Genomic DNA, 19,414 nt, shown 5'->3' with positions numbered 1-19,414 from the left:
CCGTTCGCCTCCGGGTCTAAGGTGATATACATATTGTGACCCGGGAAGAATTGCCTCTGATTATCTCCGTCATCTCCTCCAGCACCTCCAGCACCTGCTACTACAGCCATATCTGCAACAAACGAACCAAGTTAGATAAACGTTAAGGCATAACACAAGTTCGCTTGTTACCATGAGCGAAGCTGTGATAAAATCTGTATAGGCGAAGTTAAAGTTGGGGCGAAGTTGGGAACAACTTCGCTTCATCTTTAAGTTCGTCTGATAACTAATAAGTTAAAAGGTCCAGGCGAAGTTAATGTTAACTTCGCCTCACCACAACATCGCCTCAGGCGAATTTAAGCCTCATGCGAAGTTACGGATAACTTTGCCCAAACCTTAAGTTCGCCTGAATCTGAAACGGCAACAGTAAGATCGATTCAAAATCGAAAAATCTGATGTTTCGGTCAATTTTGACGATTGAGGAGTCTAAAACACATGATATTAAGAGTATCTGGACGATCGTTTTGTTCATGACCACGTAAAGACAGGTTTTTGAAATCGGGTTCAAAAGTCCGACGTCCGAGGTCACTAACCGGGTGTCGAAACAACCTAGGATTAACAACATGAACATCGATTATACGATATAATGACCCAACCAACCTTTAAATCAGTTTGCAATCGAAGAAAGATAACAAAGAAGATCGAAAGACAAGATCGATAAGTTCGCTGATTAATCTGAGATTATAAGTTCGCTGATATTGAAAATACTGAACGAATGACCTTAAGTATTCTTTATATAGGGGCGGAGTTACACAGGCGAAGTTACGGTTAACTTCGCCTAGGCGAAGTTATTCACAAGTTCGCCTGTTTAACAACTTCGCCTATATTTACAAAATCAAACCTTATAATTTGAACATTTTTCAATTAACTTTTAAAACTTCCCTTTGAGAATTAAATGACACGATCAAGTCCAAGTAACCAGATATAAAAGCATACAACTACATAAAAAGAAAACTTTTAACAATTAAAGTTTAAGGGATCAAATTTCAGTCTTTACAAGGGACTACTACGTTTTAGAAAAGATCCGAACAAGAATCATACTAATTACGTGACTGTCACATAGATCCGTGTTTAGCTGTATTATGACATAAAGAAACAGGTTGTAGGCAGGTAAATAACTTAAAATGGTTTTCATCATTTCTGTGATACGAGTTAGGTTCAATTATGCCTCAAAATTTAAGTGAGCAACAACTCAGAGATTATGATACCTCCTATCTATTCTCAAAGCGTATTTGGCTTTCCCCAAGTCACCCCGAATTGACCTCGACCCATAGTGTCTGATTAAGTTTGTAAGTACTCTTCATCTGATTCCCGTTATCTTTCTTACTCCATGATTGAGAAGTCTTGACATTTTCAGCTATAGAATGTTTCAATAACTCCTAATTTTTTTTTTATTATTTTTTTTTTATTTTTTTTATGATAAACATTTACATAGACTTCAGAGTAGTAAACAACTGCAAGTCCCGAATCTGGATCACTGCAGTTTCTTCACACACTATCTTTGCGGGAATCAGAACACTTACGGGCTCGTGTATGACTGGGTAATCGCTTTTCTGCCTATCATTCGGAAAGATATATATGAAGACAAGCAAAACTCGTAAGGAGTTTCCACGTAAATCGAGTAGATTTAGTTTGTATCACATCTACTTTTACGCACCATAAAAAGCTACCATGACATACAATGACTGTCCTAAAGTCTTTTAAGCCTAATAACTTCACTAGTTAAGCACACAGAATCAGTATATCTATCATTTTCCAAGGTTGGATCAATTTTCTGTTAAACATAGCAAACGAACTTCTTACGAAGTAGTAGACTTGAAAAATAATTTCATTTCCCTTTAAAAAATTTTAACATTAATCGCCCCGACTAAAACAAAGTCTTCAGGTAAACGGCTATCCCGAAGATCCAATGGATCAGCTGGATCGACCAGGCGAAGTGCAAGAGTCTAGGAGTGCGTAATCCTCCCGGGGCGTCGCTGATCATAGGTGTTGGTGCATAATGTCAGTAGTTCATAGTCTAGTGTCTGTAATCGAGTCTGTAATGTTTAATTATGTTTTGTATGTTTAAGCGAAGTTACTGACAAGTTCGCTTAACAGGCGAACTTGTTAGTAAAGCGAAGTTATGGACAACTTCGCCTGAACATGTCAGGCGAAGTTGTCGTGTATTTATATTCCTAGGTTACGGTGTGTTGAGAGTGAGTTAAGTTCCAATTAGTTGTTCGTTTCAGTAGTTTATCAAGTTCATTGTAACGTGAGGACGAGAGTCTGTAATAGTGATATCGTATCACGTGTTTGAGTTATTATATAACGTGGTTTCGTTTCGTGTGTTCGTGTGATTCGTGTTCTATACTCGTAACGATCTACGCAGGGATTCCGCACCTGAGTTGATCGAGATATCTCGTGCGATCCGTCCAGGGAACCTACAACTGGTATCAGAGCATTTGCTCGATTGTGTGGTTCGGGATATTCACGCGGGTGTAGAAATCGTCCCGTTTCGACTATTCGCGGGACGTGTTTTCTGTGTTTTTGAGTCAATCTTACCTCCTACCATCATAATCAAGCCTTTGCACCGTCAAAAACCTCGTAAAATCCAGATTTCAGATCTGCAAAAACGTACGTGTTCATCAGGCGAAGTTGCCGTCAGGATACGTTGGGTTTCGGCGAAGATATAAGGTTAAGCGAAGTTATCCACAACTTCGCCTACCTTCTCAAGTTCGCCTAACTCAGCGAAGTTCTCTACAACTCCGCCTACCTCCTAAGTTCGCTTACCTTAAGCGAAGTTAATCATCTGCGAAGTTCTTCAGCGAAGTTAATCAGCGGCGAAGTTAAGGATTAAGCGAAGTTATCCGTAACTTCGCCTACAGTACTTTTCAGAAAATTTTTTGATTTTTTTTCGGGTTTCTTACTTTTCGGGAAAGATGTCGTCGATTAACATCTCTGAGTTAGTGAAGATGGAAGTTGAAGCAGGGTCAGCTACTAAGGACCCAAGATTGATGAAGGGAACCGATTTCGTTGCATGGAAGGATCGTTTCATACAATACGTCAAATACCAGGATGCGAAGATGTGGGTATGCATCCAGGATGGTTATATTCCACCAGTTATGGAGTATGAAGGTCGTGATCAAATCAAAAAGTATAGCAAAATGGAAGAAGAAGAGAAAAAGATGTATGAGGCCGAGAGCAAGGCTCATGCTGCTATTACTATGGCTCTTCCACAAGAGATCCTTCATACGTTTAGAAAGTATACGTCAGCAAGAGAGCTTTGGGAAGCTCTTGAGAACAGATTTGAAGGGAATGTAGGAATCCGTGCTTCAAAGATAAAATTGCTCAAAACCCAGTTCTCAGTCTTCAAGTATTTGAAGAATGAATCTTTAGATGATATTATCACTCGATATTACCATCTGATGACTGAATTGAGCAACTATTCAATTTCCTACCGAGAAGAAGAAATAGTTAAGAAGCTTCTAGATGCTCTCCCACCAAAATGGGAGATGTACACTGTGCTGATGAGGGAAGACTAAGACTTTCCCACATATGATCTAGAAACGGCAGTCAACAAGCTCAGAACCTTTGAGCTTAACATGGTCAGAAAAGAGACACCTATGGATCAGGTTCAAGATCCAGGTATGTATGGAGCTAAAGTCAACACTAGCTCAGGATCGAAGACTGAATCTGCTGCCTACTACTCGAAGGGAGAGTCGGGCGCAAACTCATCACATGAGGGTCATGTGTCAGTCAACACAAATGGTGATGTTTTCTATGTAGCAGGTGGATCGAGTGGTTCTCAACCCCAGGTAAGCAAGAGTAGTTACTCTCCAAGTATTCCCAGCAACAACTACTCCAAGATGCCTATGAGTGTCAAGTCTGCTGAAGAGCAGTTTGGTCTCTATGCTTCTTTTATTGCTTCCTATGAGAACTACATTTAAGGGAAGATTGTTGATCCAGCTGTGTTGGATGAAGACTATGACCAGATTGATGCTGATGATCTGGAAGAAATGGATTTGCAATGGCAGATGGCTATGATCGTAAGAAGAGTGAAGCGGTTTATGAGAAAGACCGGAAGAAAGTTTGTCGGTGGAAAGCCAGGGTTTGACAAGACAAAGGTAAGATGCTACAATTGTCAGCAAAACGGTCACTTTGCAAAGGAATGCAGGAATGAGCGTGTGGAACGAAGTCAGGGCAGGTCTACACAGCAAAGTGGGGGTTCTAAAGATTATAGTGCAATGATTTCCAGAGGAGATGATGAATACAACTGGAACTTGCATTCTGAAGAAACTTTCGAACAGGCCAATTTGGCGAAGGTTGAAACTGAAGGAAATGAGAAGGTTACCGGAGAAGAAAAAGCTTTTATGGCAGATGTTAAAGACCAGCTCTCCGAGGTATGTTCTAAACCTACATGTTCTAAATGTGAAAACTTGTCTGAGCAATTAGCAACTATAACCGATCAGTATGTTAGGTTAGATGCTGAATTTAAAACCCTAAAAGAAGATCATCATTTTACAAAAGCAAGAGAAAATAGCTATAAAGTCAAAATAAAAGCCTGTGAAAAAGATGTTAAAAGTCTAAAAACAAAACTTGCTGAAAAAATTGAAGTGATTGATTTAAGCTATGAAGTTTTGGAAGAAAAAACCAAACTAATTGCTGATAGAGAAAAACAGATTGCTGATCACCAGGTAAAAGTGGTGGAACTGAATAGAAAACTAGAGCAGTTCAGAAATTCCTCTGCTATTCTTGATCACCTTGTTAGTGATCAAGGTTCCTCTGCTAAGAGAGGAGGAATCGGTTATCATGAGGTTCCACCACCTTATAATCACAATTACACTTTTAACCCTAGTGTTCAGAAATCTGTTGACTTTGAGGTTGCTCAGACAGTACCAGTTAAAGTAACTTGTAAAGAACCAAATGTTAGTGGAGGCAAAACAAGTTCGCCTGTTTCAAGTGTTAAAATTTCTGATCCAAGTCCAGTCTCATCGGATTCGGATAAGTCATCCGAGTCTGGTAAGGCAAAAGAGGAGGTGGTATTACCCAATGGTGGAGAGAAAGATAAGACGAATAAAAAGAGTACTCCACTAAACCCGTACGTCCCACCATATGTGAGACGAACGGGCGGTAATAAAGCCTCGACATCTAAAACACCGGTTGATATAAAGGTTGAGCATAGGTGTTGTTTTAGGTGTAATCAATTAGGGCACCTAGTTGCAGATTGCCCTCTGAAGCAGCGATTCAGAGGTGTAAGGCCTACTAAAACTGAGAATAAGCCTAATAGTAATTATCATGCTGCTAAAAATGAAAACCATTCAAAATTCAAAAATGTGACTAATTCAGGTTTTCATAGAAACAAATCTCAGTTTTACACTGCTAATAACCAAACCACAAGCTATAATTCTTTCAATTCACAAAGGTTTGGAAGGCCTCACAATCAATCTTCAAGGAGATATCCTAATAGGACTTACAGGAATTATCCAGAGACTAACTTTGGAAAGCCAAATTTTGGGATGTATAGATCCAAGACCAATTGGTCTTGGGTCCCTAAATTCTAATCTTTTGCTTTATTGTGCAGGAACAGTTGAACAGGGCTGCCAACAATCTTTGGGTTGTGGATAGCGGCTGTTCCTGGCACATGACGGGTAACAAATACTTGTTACACGATTTGAAACCTGTTCAAGGAGGGAGAGTGAGCTTTGCCGGTGAAAGTGGAGGCAAGATTACAGGAATGGGAACGGTGTCGAACGGAAAGATGACATTGGAGAAAGTTAACTTTGTGAAAGAATTGAAGCACAATCTGCTGAGTGTGTCGCAGATCTGTGATAAGGAGTACACCGTTCATTTTACAAAGAATGAGGCGATTGTGTTGCAACCTGGTTTTCAGATACCAGAGGAGTGGATTGTGATGAAGGCTCCACGTGAAAGAAATATGTATATTATGGATATGAGGTCGACTGAAATGGCCACGGAAGAATCATGCCTTATGACAAAAGCGAGCGAATCGGAGTCCGAATTGTGGCATAGGAGAATGGGGCACATTCATCTTCGGAAGATGAACCACATTGTCAAGAATGGACTTGTGCTGGGCGTTCCCTTGAAGAATTTCAATTTTGAAGATAAATGTATAGCGTGCAAGAAGGGAAAGCAGCACAAGAAATCCCATCTCACCAAGAAAGTCAATTCAATTGCCAGTACCCTAGAATTGCTTCACATGGATCTCTTCGGTCCCGTGAATGCAAAAAGTCTAGGAGGTACTTCTTACTGCTTGGTGATCACTGATGATTACTCACGATATTCGTGGGTATATTTCCTGAAATCAAAAGATGAAACGGCTCAGATGGTGAAGAATTTGATTACCAAAGTTGAGAACGTTATGGATAAAAGGGTTATGTTCATCAGGAGTGACAATGGAACGGAGTTCAAGAATTTTGAGATGGAGATCTTCTGCCTTCAGAAAGGGATCGAACACCAATACAGCGCTCCGTATACACCGCAACAGAATGGAGTGGCTGAAAGGAAGAACAGAACGTTAATTGAAGGAGCCAGAACAATGCTGGCTGATTCGAAGCTTCCTGTGGTGTTCTGGGCTGAAGCTGTTGCTACAGCCTGCTATATCCTCAATAGAGTCTTGACGGTTAAATGACTTAATAAAACGTGTTATGAGCTTATGCATGGGAGGAAGCCCAACTTGAGTGGTCTTGAACCATTCGGGTCCCCTTGTTCGATTTTAAAGACAAATTCTAAATTTGGTGAAGTAGCCGATGAAGGAATCTTAGTCGGTTATGTTGTTGGGACACCCAACAGACGTGTCTTTAATACATCGACCAGCAAGGTTGAGGTGGTGTGTAACACCGATATCACAAGTTACCAACCGCCAAAACCAAGCAACGGACCAGCTGAGTTTTTCGACTATGTAAAACTTTTTAAGTCTTTTAACATACCGTATTTGGATATTGCTGAAGAAGAAGAGAGAGTTGCTACGAAGATGATCCTTGAGGAGGAAGAAAATCTATTGCAAAGACAGCTGATCGATAAATGTCAACCTTCCTCATCAAATGCTATCGATACCTCTGCTGCCTCGACTGAAGAAGAATTTTTCAATCCATTTCACTCTCAGCATGAAACAACCATTGACGAGCTCTCTTCTAACTTGGAAGACAATTTGCATGTCGGTTCTGTTCCGACCACGAGAATTCATAAAGATCACCCTTTGGAGAATGTGATTGGTGATGTGTCCTCCGGTGTACAAACAAGACGTGGCTTGAATGAGCACACCTGTGTTTACACAAGCATCAAGGAGACAGGCATAATCAATGAATGCTTGTACACCTGCTTTATCAGCCAGATTGAACCGAAGAATTATCAACTGGCTCTCAAGGACAGCTCGTGGGTCGAAGCTATGCAAGAAGAGTTGGCTCAATTCAAGAAAATGGAAGTTTGGACTTTGGTTGAAAAACCGAAGCATGTGCATGCGATAGGCACAAAATGGGTTTTTAAGTGCAAGAGAGATGAGAAAGGGATTATCATAAGGAACAAGGCGAGGTTAGTCGTTAAAGGTTTTAATCAACAAGAGGGGATTGATTATAATGAAGTGTTCGCTCCTGTGGCAAGATTGGAAGCCATTAGATTGTTTTTGGCGTTTGCTGCTTATAAGAAGATGAAGGTTTTTCAGTTGGACGTAAAGAGTGCATTCCTAAATGGGAAAGTTGATGAGGTTGTGTATGTTGAGCAACCTCCGGGTTTTCCTGACCCAGACTTTCCAGACCATGTGTACAAATTAAGCAAGGCGTTGTATGGACTTCATCAGGCACCTCGTGCCTGGTACTCAACTTTATCAGATTACTTGCTTGAAAATGGGTTTGAAAGAGGGAAGATTGATAGCACGTTGTTCTTCAAGAGAGAAGGAAGCGACTTCCTGCTGGTGCAAGTCTACGTGGATGACATTATTTTTGCTGCATCAAAAGTCTCCATGTGTCAAGAGTTTGAGTCTGTCATGAAGAAAAGGTTTGAAATGAGTGCTATGGGTGAACTAACTTTCTTTTTAGGATTGCAGGTTGATCAGAAGAAGGATGGGATGTTCATTCATCAGACCAAGTATGTCCATGATGTGCTCAAACGCTTCAAGATGGAGGACAGCACTCCATTCGACACTCCAATCTGCATCAATCACAAATTGGGTGCTGAGTCAGACGGTGATGCAGATGTGGACCCAACTCAGTATCGGGCTATTATAGGTTCTTTAATGTACTTAACTGCTTCTAGGCCTGATATAATGTTTGCTGTTTGTCTTTGTGCACGCTTTCAGGCAAACCCAAAAGAATCTCATCTGAAGGGTGTGAAGAGGATACTGAGGTATCTCAAGGGCAAGCCGAAGCTGGGGTTGTGGTACCTGAGAGGAGGAGACTTGGAGCTAGTCGCTTACACAGATTCTGATTATGGATGGTGCAATCAGAGTCGGAAGTCAACAACTGGAGGATGTCAGTTTCTTGGTGGCAGATTGGTGTCGTGGCAATGCAAGAAGCAGACTTCAGTCGCAATTTCAACCTGTGAAGCAGAATACATGGCAACATCCAACTGTTGCTCCCAGGTTCTTTGGATTCAACAACAGTTGCGCGACTATGGTCTGAATTTCTTACTTACTCCTATTTGCATTGATAACACAGCTGCTATCTCAGTAACTAACAATCCCGTGAAGCACAGTAAAACTAAACATATTGACATACGTCATCATTTTATACGGGATTGTGCTGAGAAGAAACTGATTGTGCTTGAAAAGGTGGATATGCTTGATAATTTCGCTGATCTTTATACTAAAGCGTTTGACAAAACAAGATTTCAAAACCTTATTGAGCTGAATGGGATGATCAATCCCGAGTAACCATGCTTTTTGTGTTCGTTTAAAAAAAAAAAAAGAAAAAAAAACGTCATTATCGCTTAAAATTATGTCGGCGAAGTGATAATGACGATTAATGTTAAAATGCTTAATGGTAGACGATGTAGAACCCCAGTTTGTTGGGGAGATATTGGTTAGAAAGAATTGGGAAGTTTTGAAGTGGTTCAAGAAACATCTTCAAGGTTCGATCAGATTAAGGCTAGAATGAAAGCTGCTCAAGACAGACAGAAGTTGTATGCTGATAAGCGGCAACGACCGACTGAGTTTAACGTTGGTGACAATGTGATGCTCAAGGTCTCGCCTTGGAAAGGGATTATCCTTTTTAGGAAAAGAGGAAAGTTGAGTCCAAGATACATTGGACCGTTTAAGATTATAGATAGCGTGGGTGAAGTGGCTTACAAGCTGGATTTACCCGATTAGTTATAAGGAATCCATTCAACCTTCCATGTTTCTCATCTGAGAAAATGTCTAGCTGATGACACGTCTCATGTGCCATTGATGGAAATTGAGGTTGATGAACAGTTGAACTACATGGACCAACCAATAGAGATTGTTGATCACAAGGAGAAGCAACTTCGTCACAAGGTTATACCTCTGGTGAAAGTGATATGGCAGCATCGCAAGGGATCAGATGCTACTTGGGAAGCTAAGGATGAGATGCGCAAGTTCTACCCTAATCTGTTTAAGTAATAGTTAGGTTTCGGTAAGACTGTAAACGAGCCGAGTCGAGTCGAGCCAGAGTGTGCTCGAGCTCGAGCTCAAACTTAATCGAGCTGGCTTGAGCTCAGCTCGTTTTCTTTATCGAGGTGAAAAATCGAGCTCGAGCTCGGCTCGTATAAAGCTCGAGCCGAGATCGAGCTCGTCGAGCCGGACTCCTTTCATTTTTTTATTTTTTATTTTTTACTTTTTTATTTTATTTTTTACAAATTTTGATATATAAAATACAAAAAATTTAATTTTAACATACATATTATATAAAATTTATAAAATAGAGAATTTATATATTTATTTACTTTATTTTCGTTATAATTTTATAAGGTTTTAGGTATCGAGTGACTTAATCTATGTATAATTGTTATTTATTTATTTCTTGGTATGATATATATATATATATATATATATATATATATATATATATATTAAAATTTAGGGTTTAATCTAAACGAGCCAAGTTAATGAGTCGAGCCAAGACCGAGCCTCGAGCCGAGCTGACCCTGGCTCGAGCTCGGCTCATTTTGGAATCAAGCCGAGTCGAGTTGAGCTATTTTCGAGCGAGTTTTGAGCGAGCCATGAGCCGCGAGCTTTTTGAACAGCCCTCGAAACCTCTTTAAGGGGGGAAGACTTGTAACATCCTATATTTATAATAATTAATAAAAGAAAGTTTATGATCTGAAACGTGTGTTAATATTTAATTACGATTAAATAAAAGAAAGAAGTATGGACTTGGATAATTACGGTGGAATATAGGATGGGATGGGCCTCAGGTCCATGGGCTTAAGAGAGCATAAATACTCTCTTAAACCTCCCTAAAACCCTAGATCCTCATTTCCATCTTTCCATAATCTTTACACACTCAAAACACACACACACACATACTACCATAATCGACCGTAAGAAGGAGAGAATCCAAGACCAAAATCAAGCCAAATATTAATAGATCTTTGATATACAAGCTAGATATAAGATAACCAAGCAAACCATGGCCAAACGAACACATAAAGATATGTTCTTGATCTTAAAGTTTATGTTTTTATGAAGGGTTGGCCTTGAAACTTATACATAGAGTAGATCGGGTATAAACGAACCTTAAAGTAGCAAACTTGATGTTAAAATGGACATAACGAACCTACGGTTAAGGACGGCTCGTTTAAGTAAACCCTAGATCTAGTTTGAACGTTTTAAGATTAAAGGTCCAAGCTTTACGGCTACACGGACTTAGTCTTACCTGAAAATAGCCGTGGGAGCGTGTACGGGGTGGATAATATCATAGTAAAGGTTTACATGTTAGAAATATGAAACAATAGTGGACTTAAAGTCCATACCCATAGCTACAGTGCACCAAAGAAACATGCAGCGATCGATTACTTTTAAGTAATCTATTACTTTGACAATCAATCACAATGAAACTCGATTACAAGCTTAGGTTCGATTAGACATTATGATCGATTACTTTTGGAGTCGCATACAAAGGACTCGATTATATTAACTTAATTCGCTTACAATAAAAAAAATCGATCATAAGTAGACTCGCATAAAAACCCAAATTCGCTTACACTAACACTCGATCACTTTGATGGACCCGATTACATCAAAGACTCGATCACTTAGTAAATTCGATTACATTGACTTTCAATTACACTTATCCTTAGTCGCTTAAATTGTGAACTCGATTACAAGTGATGTTTTCTTTCAGTTTAGTCGCATACAATGAGCTCGATCACAAATTGGGTTCGATTACATACAACTCGATTACAATGATTGTAAGCGATTGCGCTGCAGGTAATCCATTATATATTAGATTGATTAAACCCATATTCGCTTACATGGGTACTCGATTACATAAAGGTACTCGGATACAACTGATCAGGTCGCTCAAACGTAACTCATTTACATTGATCAGTTCGCTTACAATAAGGATAGTTCAATTACACGTCACTCGCATACATGTCTGTTGGTTACAAGACTCGATTACATTACCGTAACTTGAATACAAGATGAGGGTTTACATGTATCATACGTATCTGAGTACATTGACATACATGAAGCACATGCATGCATACGCATACATGTATACACCCTCATGCATGTAATAGATGATGCACATGGTAACCGTGAACTATGTACACACACATATATATATATATATATATATATATATGTATGTATGTATATATATAGGATAGCATGCATTGACGGATCAAAAAGAAAGAAGGGATTACTAAAGAAAGAAAAGAATATTAAAATAATTAAATACCTTGCACATTAGGGTTTAATGAATAAAATATTCTAAGTAAAAGTAACCTAATACAAGGCCATTAGATTAGACAAGACTTAGCCAATTTTGACTAAAATATAAATAAGGTGAGTATTGATACGTGTAACTTATATACAGTCAGCAGAGCTCAATTAAGAAGATGATTAACGATAAACGGAGAACGTAACCGCATTCAGGTGAGTTTCTAGCCCCATTCCTTGTTATGTTTTCGGGGCTGTGTGCATACGCAATGTGATTAGTTAATACACTTACCTTAAGTGGTAAGTGTATGCCTTATATGATTATGTATGAATGATGCTTGACAGTACGTGAAAGATCTTCAAATATTGCATGTACCGTCGGGAGATAATTGATGATATGAATGATATGTATATATATAAAGTATGAATGATATATAAATGCATGTATGAAAGTTATTATTATGAATGCATAGACAGGTATGGCATGGTTGTATAGAATAAAGGGAACCGGGCCCTAATAATACTCGAGGCAGAAAGGGAACCGAGCTCTTATAATTATCGAGGCAGAAAGGGAACCGAGCCCTAATAAATTCTCGAGGTAGAAAGGGAACCGAGCCCTAATAAATTCTCGAGGTAGAAAGGGAACCGAGCCCTAATAATACTCAAGGAGTAAAGGGAACCGAGCCCTTATAATTCTCGTGGTAAAATAGAATAATGTAAAGTAGGGTTTAATATAAAGTATGAAAGAAAAGAAAAGAATGAAAGAAGTAAAGAAAGTTTATGATAATGTATGTAAGAGAGAAAGGTAGGGAAATGATATAAAATGTATCTTTGGATGCGTATGTAAGAATATGTGAATGTATTGTACGATTACCTGATTAACTAGAACTCACTCAGCGTAGCTGACTTTTAGTATGCACGAGTGTGAGTAGGATGAGGCAGCTCGCTTGAGGAAAACACATGGAATGGAATTGAAGATACTGGCATCTCAAGGAAATGCTATGATATTTAAAAGGCTATGTTTTATGTTTAAACGATTTGAATGTTTGTTAAGACAAGATTTAATGATTATGTAATATATTTATTTGAAGTCTTTATATTCCGGATAAAGTTTTTACAAACTCCGATTTGTAGAACTGTGTTTATGAGTAAATCCAACGTCCAAAGTAGGGCACCGGTAACGGGGCCTCACACATTGAACCATAATTTCACAAATCACCAACAAACCCTAATTGTTACGTCAAATTCAAACCCCGGATCAACGAGTTTTTGTAATTGCATTGTTTGGTTGTTCGAAAACATTGATTAAATGCATGATGCATGTGAATTGATGAGTACCGATGCTGGAAAACATTAACAAATTGTTGGATTGCTGATGCAGATAAATGGGGAGTTGGCGGAGATGAAGGCTTCTACTCTGCTGTTATAGTTTTGATTATTTGGAGTTATGGAGCTTCAATTTTAGTTAGGCTTCAATTATTTGAAGTTACAGAGCTTCAACTACTAAAACTAGGGTTTCGATGACGTGTACTGTTGAAATTTAGGAACAAACAATATTGTGTCGGTGGCAAAATGACTAATGGTGGCGATTCTAGGGGGTTGGTGGCAGCGTGTGGTGATGGTAGTGGTGGGTTAATTGTAGAAGAGAGAGTGGGAGAGAGACATGAAACGTAAGCTAAAGAAATTTTTGACAACTAGACATGCCACATAAGTATCAAACTAATAGAGTTAACATCCAATTAGTCGCGGACCATTGGATACATATACCCCATAAGTTGGGACCGTCACCAGCCAAATGTTAATTTGGGACTGTTATTTGTCAATAAAACATAGTTGAGATTATTTAAAATCAATTTTTCTAAAAAATAAATAAATGACGAACAATGTTCCTCCAAAGTTACTCACCTCTTTAAAATTTACTCTCGTTCTACTGACAACCACCTACAGCCCTCTAAAAAAATTTAGAGATTAATCTCACATAATTATAGAGTAGCTGCTGAGAATGCTCTAACGTTTTTATTTAAATTTATAGGGTAAAGTTAAAATACAAAGAGAGACAAAAATGAAAGTATGAGAAGGATTTGTGACCACACAAAAAACCTCTTAAAAATAAATTAAAAAAATAAAAAAAAAATCATAACTCAAAATATAAATAAAAAATAAATAAATTTTAAAAACAAAAATGTTTTCCCCATCAATCTCGATAAAAAATCGACAATCAATGTTGAAAATTAACAAAAGAAACAATTATAACTAAAAGAAGGCACAGTAGATCGAAAAATATAACACAATATAAAAAAAATACACAATTTCAAGGAAAATAAACACAATCAATGACAAAAAAAAATAAAAAACACAATGACCTTTTTCACACTCCATTGTGTCTCTTTTTTTTTTCAGAACGGGAAAGACGGTGAAAACATTTTTGTGTTTTTTTCGTTTTTTAATTAAATTTTGAGTTATGATTTTTTTATTAACTTTTCTTATTTTTTTGAGAGTTTTTTTTGTGTGGCTACAAATCCTTCTCATTTTTGTCTCATTTGTAAAATTAACTTGATCCCTTAGTTTCTATAATACTATATATTAAAGCAAAACACCTTTCTACAATATAGTTTAGCCCTTTACGTTTTGAGCCCTTTAATTTATATGGAAATTTGCTTTGGTCCCTGGTTATAATTATATTACAATGAAAACTGAGTGGGAAGAAAAGTGTGCCACCATAGCTGTCAAAGATGGCTAGGATGGTTTCGTGAACACGACGACGGTATCTGATACGAACAAGTCTGCTTATTTCTTTATTTGGTTTTTAATTAATTTGTTTGATTTGAATGTATTGGGGACCATTATGGCCTTTTGTGTTTTTGAGGGGTGTCTTGTGTGAACTAGAAACATTGTGGTTTGTTTATGATTAAACCTAACGCCGATCATCCATGGTGGTATTAGAGAATCGGTTTTTTATCCTATCTCTCTAGCTTCTTGTTACTAACCCTATCAAGGGTATCAGAGCCATTCCGATCTCCGGTCGGAATTACTCTTGTTATCATGACGAATACTCGTAACTAGGATGTTGACAACACCCTCAAGAATCACGACAAGGCAATCACAGATATCCAAGCATCGTTATCGGCACTAATGAAACAACAAGAAGAAATCTTGAAGTCAGTTCAGGAGAAATCAGGTCAGGGAAGCGGCATAGGGTTTGGCTCGATCGCTGTCTTTTTCTGACGGGGCAGACTCGAGTGGTTCTCGGCCCCTGCGGATTGGGAAGGTCGAATTTCCCAAGGTTTCGGGTGAAGATGTGGAGGGTTGGGTCTACCGTTGCGAACATTTTTTTTTGCAATGGATGAGACTCCCGAGGAGGCGAAACTCAGGTGCGCTGTTTTCCACTTGGAAGGGGATGAGATTCAATGGAACAGGGCTTTCATGCGTACACGTAATGCTACCATATCTGATGTTTGGTGGGAAGATTATGTTCTAGCTATTACGACCCGTTTTTCTAATGCTATGTTTGAGGACCCCTTGGAAAAGATAGCTTCCCTCAATCAGACGGATTCGGTTCTTGAGCTCAATACTGCTTTTGATTCATTACTAAACAAGGTAACACTAAGTGAAACACAAGCGGTGAGCCTTTATCTCAAGGATCTTAAGCTGGACATTAGGGGACCGGTTAAGATGTTTAAACCGCGCACCTTGCATGAAGCATATGGTTTGGCTAAGACTCAAGCACTTATAATGAAAATTGGGAGGGTAAACTTAATATAGGGAGAAGGGATGTTGGTAATATGAAGAGTATCACCAATTCCAAGACTACACCACCGACCAATGCTACGAAACTACCACTCTTACCCTTACCCAACCAAGCAAATACTACTGTTACAATACCAACGCGGGGCGTACGTCGCCTCACGAGTAAAGAGTTGGAACAAAAACAAGCAAAATGTGAATGTTTTTGGTGCACTGAGAAATTCGTGTCGGGTTATAAATGTGCTCGTAACCAAAACCAACTTTATATCATTGAAATGGATGATGAATATGATATAGGGGTAGTTGAAACATTAGATGAAGAGGAAGAGAAAGACCACTAGATTTCGATTCACCTACCCTATTCCACAATGCGAGTCCAAGGTTCGATGGGAACACGCCAACTCCATTGATCGACTCGGGATCAACACACAACTTTATTAACACACGGTTGGCTAAAAGATTACGATGTAAGGTGAAGGACATTCCCCCGATTCATGTTAGCGTAGCGGGTGGAAAAACCTTAGTTGTACCCGAATGTGTTCCGATTTTCAATGGGCCATGCAAGGCCATTGGTTTACCACGGAAGTGTTACTTATTGCTTTAGAAAACTCTGATATTATAGTGGGTGTGCAATGGCTCCTCCCACTACATGACATCCTTTGGAACTTCCAGAAGATGACTATATGGTTTGAAGTCGAAGGTAAATAGTATGAACTAAAAGGGCTACAAAATAATAAGGTTTCGGTTTGTTCGATAGAAAAGGTGGAGGAGCTACTACATAAACATGCGACGGATGGATCGTTACAATTGTTCAGCCTTCAACTAGTAGCTTCAGATGCCGAACCCACCTCGCAATCCAAAATACTATTTGACCCAAACCAAAAATAGGAAAATCTCCCTTGGATAAAATTAGTTCGGTCCTTCCCGGAAGTGTTTCAGACACCGAATGTGTTGCCCCCTACACGACTCTTTGACCATCGCATCACTCTCAAGGATGAAATTGAGCTAATTAGTCAAAGACCCTACCAATATCCTGTCGTGCAAAAAGATGTTATAGAAAAAACCACACGTGAGCTGCTAGATACCGGAGTCATTCGCAACAGTCATAGTCTGTTTGCAGCCCCCGTAGTTTTAGTTAAAAAGAAGGATGGACAATGGAGGATATGCATGGATTATTGTTGTCTTAACGATGCAACAATCAAGGACAAGTTTCTCATTCCGTTGATCGAAGAATTGCTAAACGAACTAGGAGGAGCTTCTTTTTTCTCCAAATTAGACTTACGCTCTGGGTATCATCAGGTTCACATGGCTCACGAGGACGTTAATAAAACAGTGTTCCAAACCCGTGAGGGTCAATATGTATTTTGTTATGTCATTTGGCCTTACGAACGTGTCGGCGACGCTCCAAGCGCTTATGAGCGATGTTTTTCGTCCTATGTTAAGAAAAAGAGTGCTGGTGTTTTTTTGATGATATACTCATCTATAGCCAAGATGAAGACCAACACGTGCAACATTTAAAGCGGGTTCTTTCAATCATGAATGAGAACAAGTTGTTTGCAAAGGAATCAAAATGTGTGTTTGAGGGGCGAGCGGTGGAATATTAGGGTCATATTATATCTGTGGAAGGGGTGAAGACAGACCCAGAAAAGATTGAGACAGTTCAATAGTGGCCCGTACTGAAAACACTTAAACAACTCGGGGAGTTTTTTTAGGCCTAGAGGGGTATTATAGGCTCTTTATTAGATCCTTCGGAATGATTGCTAAACCCCCTACAGATCTCCTCAAGAAAGATTCATTTTGTTGGGGAAAAGAGTCACATGATGCATTCAACCGACTTAAAGGGGCGTTGTCGTCTGCCCCTGTTTCGGCATTACTAGATCCCACAAAACAGTTTGTGGCTGAAACCGATCAGTGGGTGGGCTAGGAGCTGTTCTTATGCAAGAACGCCACCCAATTTCGTTTTTAAGCTGGGCTCTTTCACCAAAACAGAACGTGTTATCTGTTTATGAAAAGGAATTACTAGAAATTATGATGGCAGTTAAACAATGGCATTATTACCTCATTACGGGCCCGTTTATTATTCGTACCGATCACAAAAGTCTTAAACATCTTTTAATCCAGAAGGTCACCACCTCGTTACAATACAAGTGGCTCGTGAAATTGATGGGTTATGATTATTTTATCGATTACATAAAAGGGCGGGAGAATCTTGTTGCTGATGCTTTGTCACGGGTTCAAGAGGCCACTTTATTTACAATAGCTATCTCACAAATTGAATCTCTTTTATTGCAAAAAAATATGGAAAGTCAAACTGGGAAATTTACCCAAGTTTAAATGGAATGGTAGGTGGTTAACTAAAAAGAATCACATGGTGGTTGGGCGTGATTTGGGCCTATGAGAAGAAATTGTGAAAATCTATCATGAGTCACCAATATGGGGTTATTCCGGGGCGAGGGCTACAGTCCAACAGGTTAAAGGGTTATTTTTTTGGAAGGGAGTTGCAAGGGTGGTGCGTCAGGTGCTCAGGAAGTGCGACGTATGTATACGAGCTAAACATGAGAATGTTTCTACACAAGGATTGTTACAACCGCTACCTATACCTGACACTATTTTTACCGACATCTTGATGGATTTCATTGGGGGCTTGCCGAAGGTAAAGGGCAAAGATACTGTATTTGTAGTGGTACACCGACTCACAAAATACAGCCATTTCATGACATTGTGTCACCCATTCTCGGCGAAAGATGTTGCTCAGGTATTCCTAGATAATGTATACAAGTTGCATAGGTGTCCAAATTCTATAATTTCAGATCGTGATCCTATATTTCTGAGCTCGTTTAGGACTGAGTTTTTAAAACTTCAAGGGGTGGCAGCAAACTTTCTATGGCTTACCACCCGCAAACGGATGGAGAAACAGAGATAGTTAATCCGCGTTTAGAGGGCTATTTGAAATGTATGGTGATGGAGAGGCCACATACATGGGTTAAATGGGCGTCGTTAGCGTAATGGTGGTACAATACCACGTTTCGCTCGTCCTTAGGAAGATCACCCTTCGAGGCTTTATACGGGTACAGTCCTCCTTTGCATATACCGTATATCCCCAAAGATGCGGTTGAGAAATATGTTGATGAGATTATGCGCGATCGAGAAGAAGCCGTAAAAGTGTTGAAACAATCGTTGCTTAAGGCTCAAAGCCGTATGAAGCAACAGGCGGATAAGCACCGAACAAAGAGGGTCTTTGAACCGGGTATGTGGGTTTATCTCAAGTTGCAACCTTATATGCAGAATTCATTGAGAGTTCACAAACATTCAAAACTCACTCCTAAATACTTTGGGCCATTTTTAATCGTGGAAAAAGTGGGAAATGTTTCATACCGGTTGGATCTCCCGGATGAAGCTCGTATTCATCCCGTTTTTCATGTCTCGTTGCTTAAGGATGTCAGTGGACCACCATCCAAAATTATGCCTCTTCCGTTGGAGGCTCGTTTCACACTCCAACCACAAGCAGTTCTCGATCGAAAATTGGTAAAACAGGGTAGCTGAGCTGCAATGAAAGTTTTGTTGCATTGGACGGGTTTTGCATCACAAGACGCTACGTGGGAGTTTTTAGATGACATGAAGCTGCATTTTCCGGATTTTATTGAGCTCACTTATTGAGGACAAAAAGTGGTAAAGGAAGGAGTATTGATAAGAACAAGTTTGCTTATTTCTTTATTTGGTTGGTTTTAATTAATTTGTTTGATTTGCATGTATTGGAGACCATTATGGCCTTTTATCTTTTTGAGGGATGTCTTGTGT

General features: G+C 39.2%; 1 protein-coding gene across 1 annotated transcript; it reads left to right on the top strand.

Annotated features, from left to right (window-relative positions):
- Positions 1 to 15,211: 15,211 nt before the first annotated feature.
- On the top strand, positions 15,212 to 15,957 carry LOC143583178 (uncharacterized). Its single transcript, XM_077065555.1, has 2 exons — positions 15,212 to 15,619; positions 15,835 to 15,957. The coding sequence occupies exons 1-2, from the start codon at positions 15,212 to 15,214 to the stop codon at positions 15,955 to 15,957; spliced, it is 531 nt and encodes a 176-aa protein (XP_076921670.1).
- Positions 15,958 to 19,414: the final 3,457 nt, after the last annotated feature.

Source organism: Bidens hawaiensis, unplaced genomic scaffold (assembly GCF_021521415.1).
Source record: "Bidens hawaiensis isolate Kalapana, Puna unplaced genomic scaffold, B.hawaiensis_p1.1 tig00032163_1, whole genome shotgun sequence".
Lineage (NCBI taxonomy): Eukaryota > Viridiplantae > Streptophyta > Magnoliopsida > Asterales > Asteraceae > Bidens > Bidens hawaiensis.
Note: the sequence above shows the minus strand (reverse complement) of the source record. Positions and strands in the feature narration are given on the sequence as shown.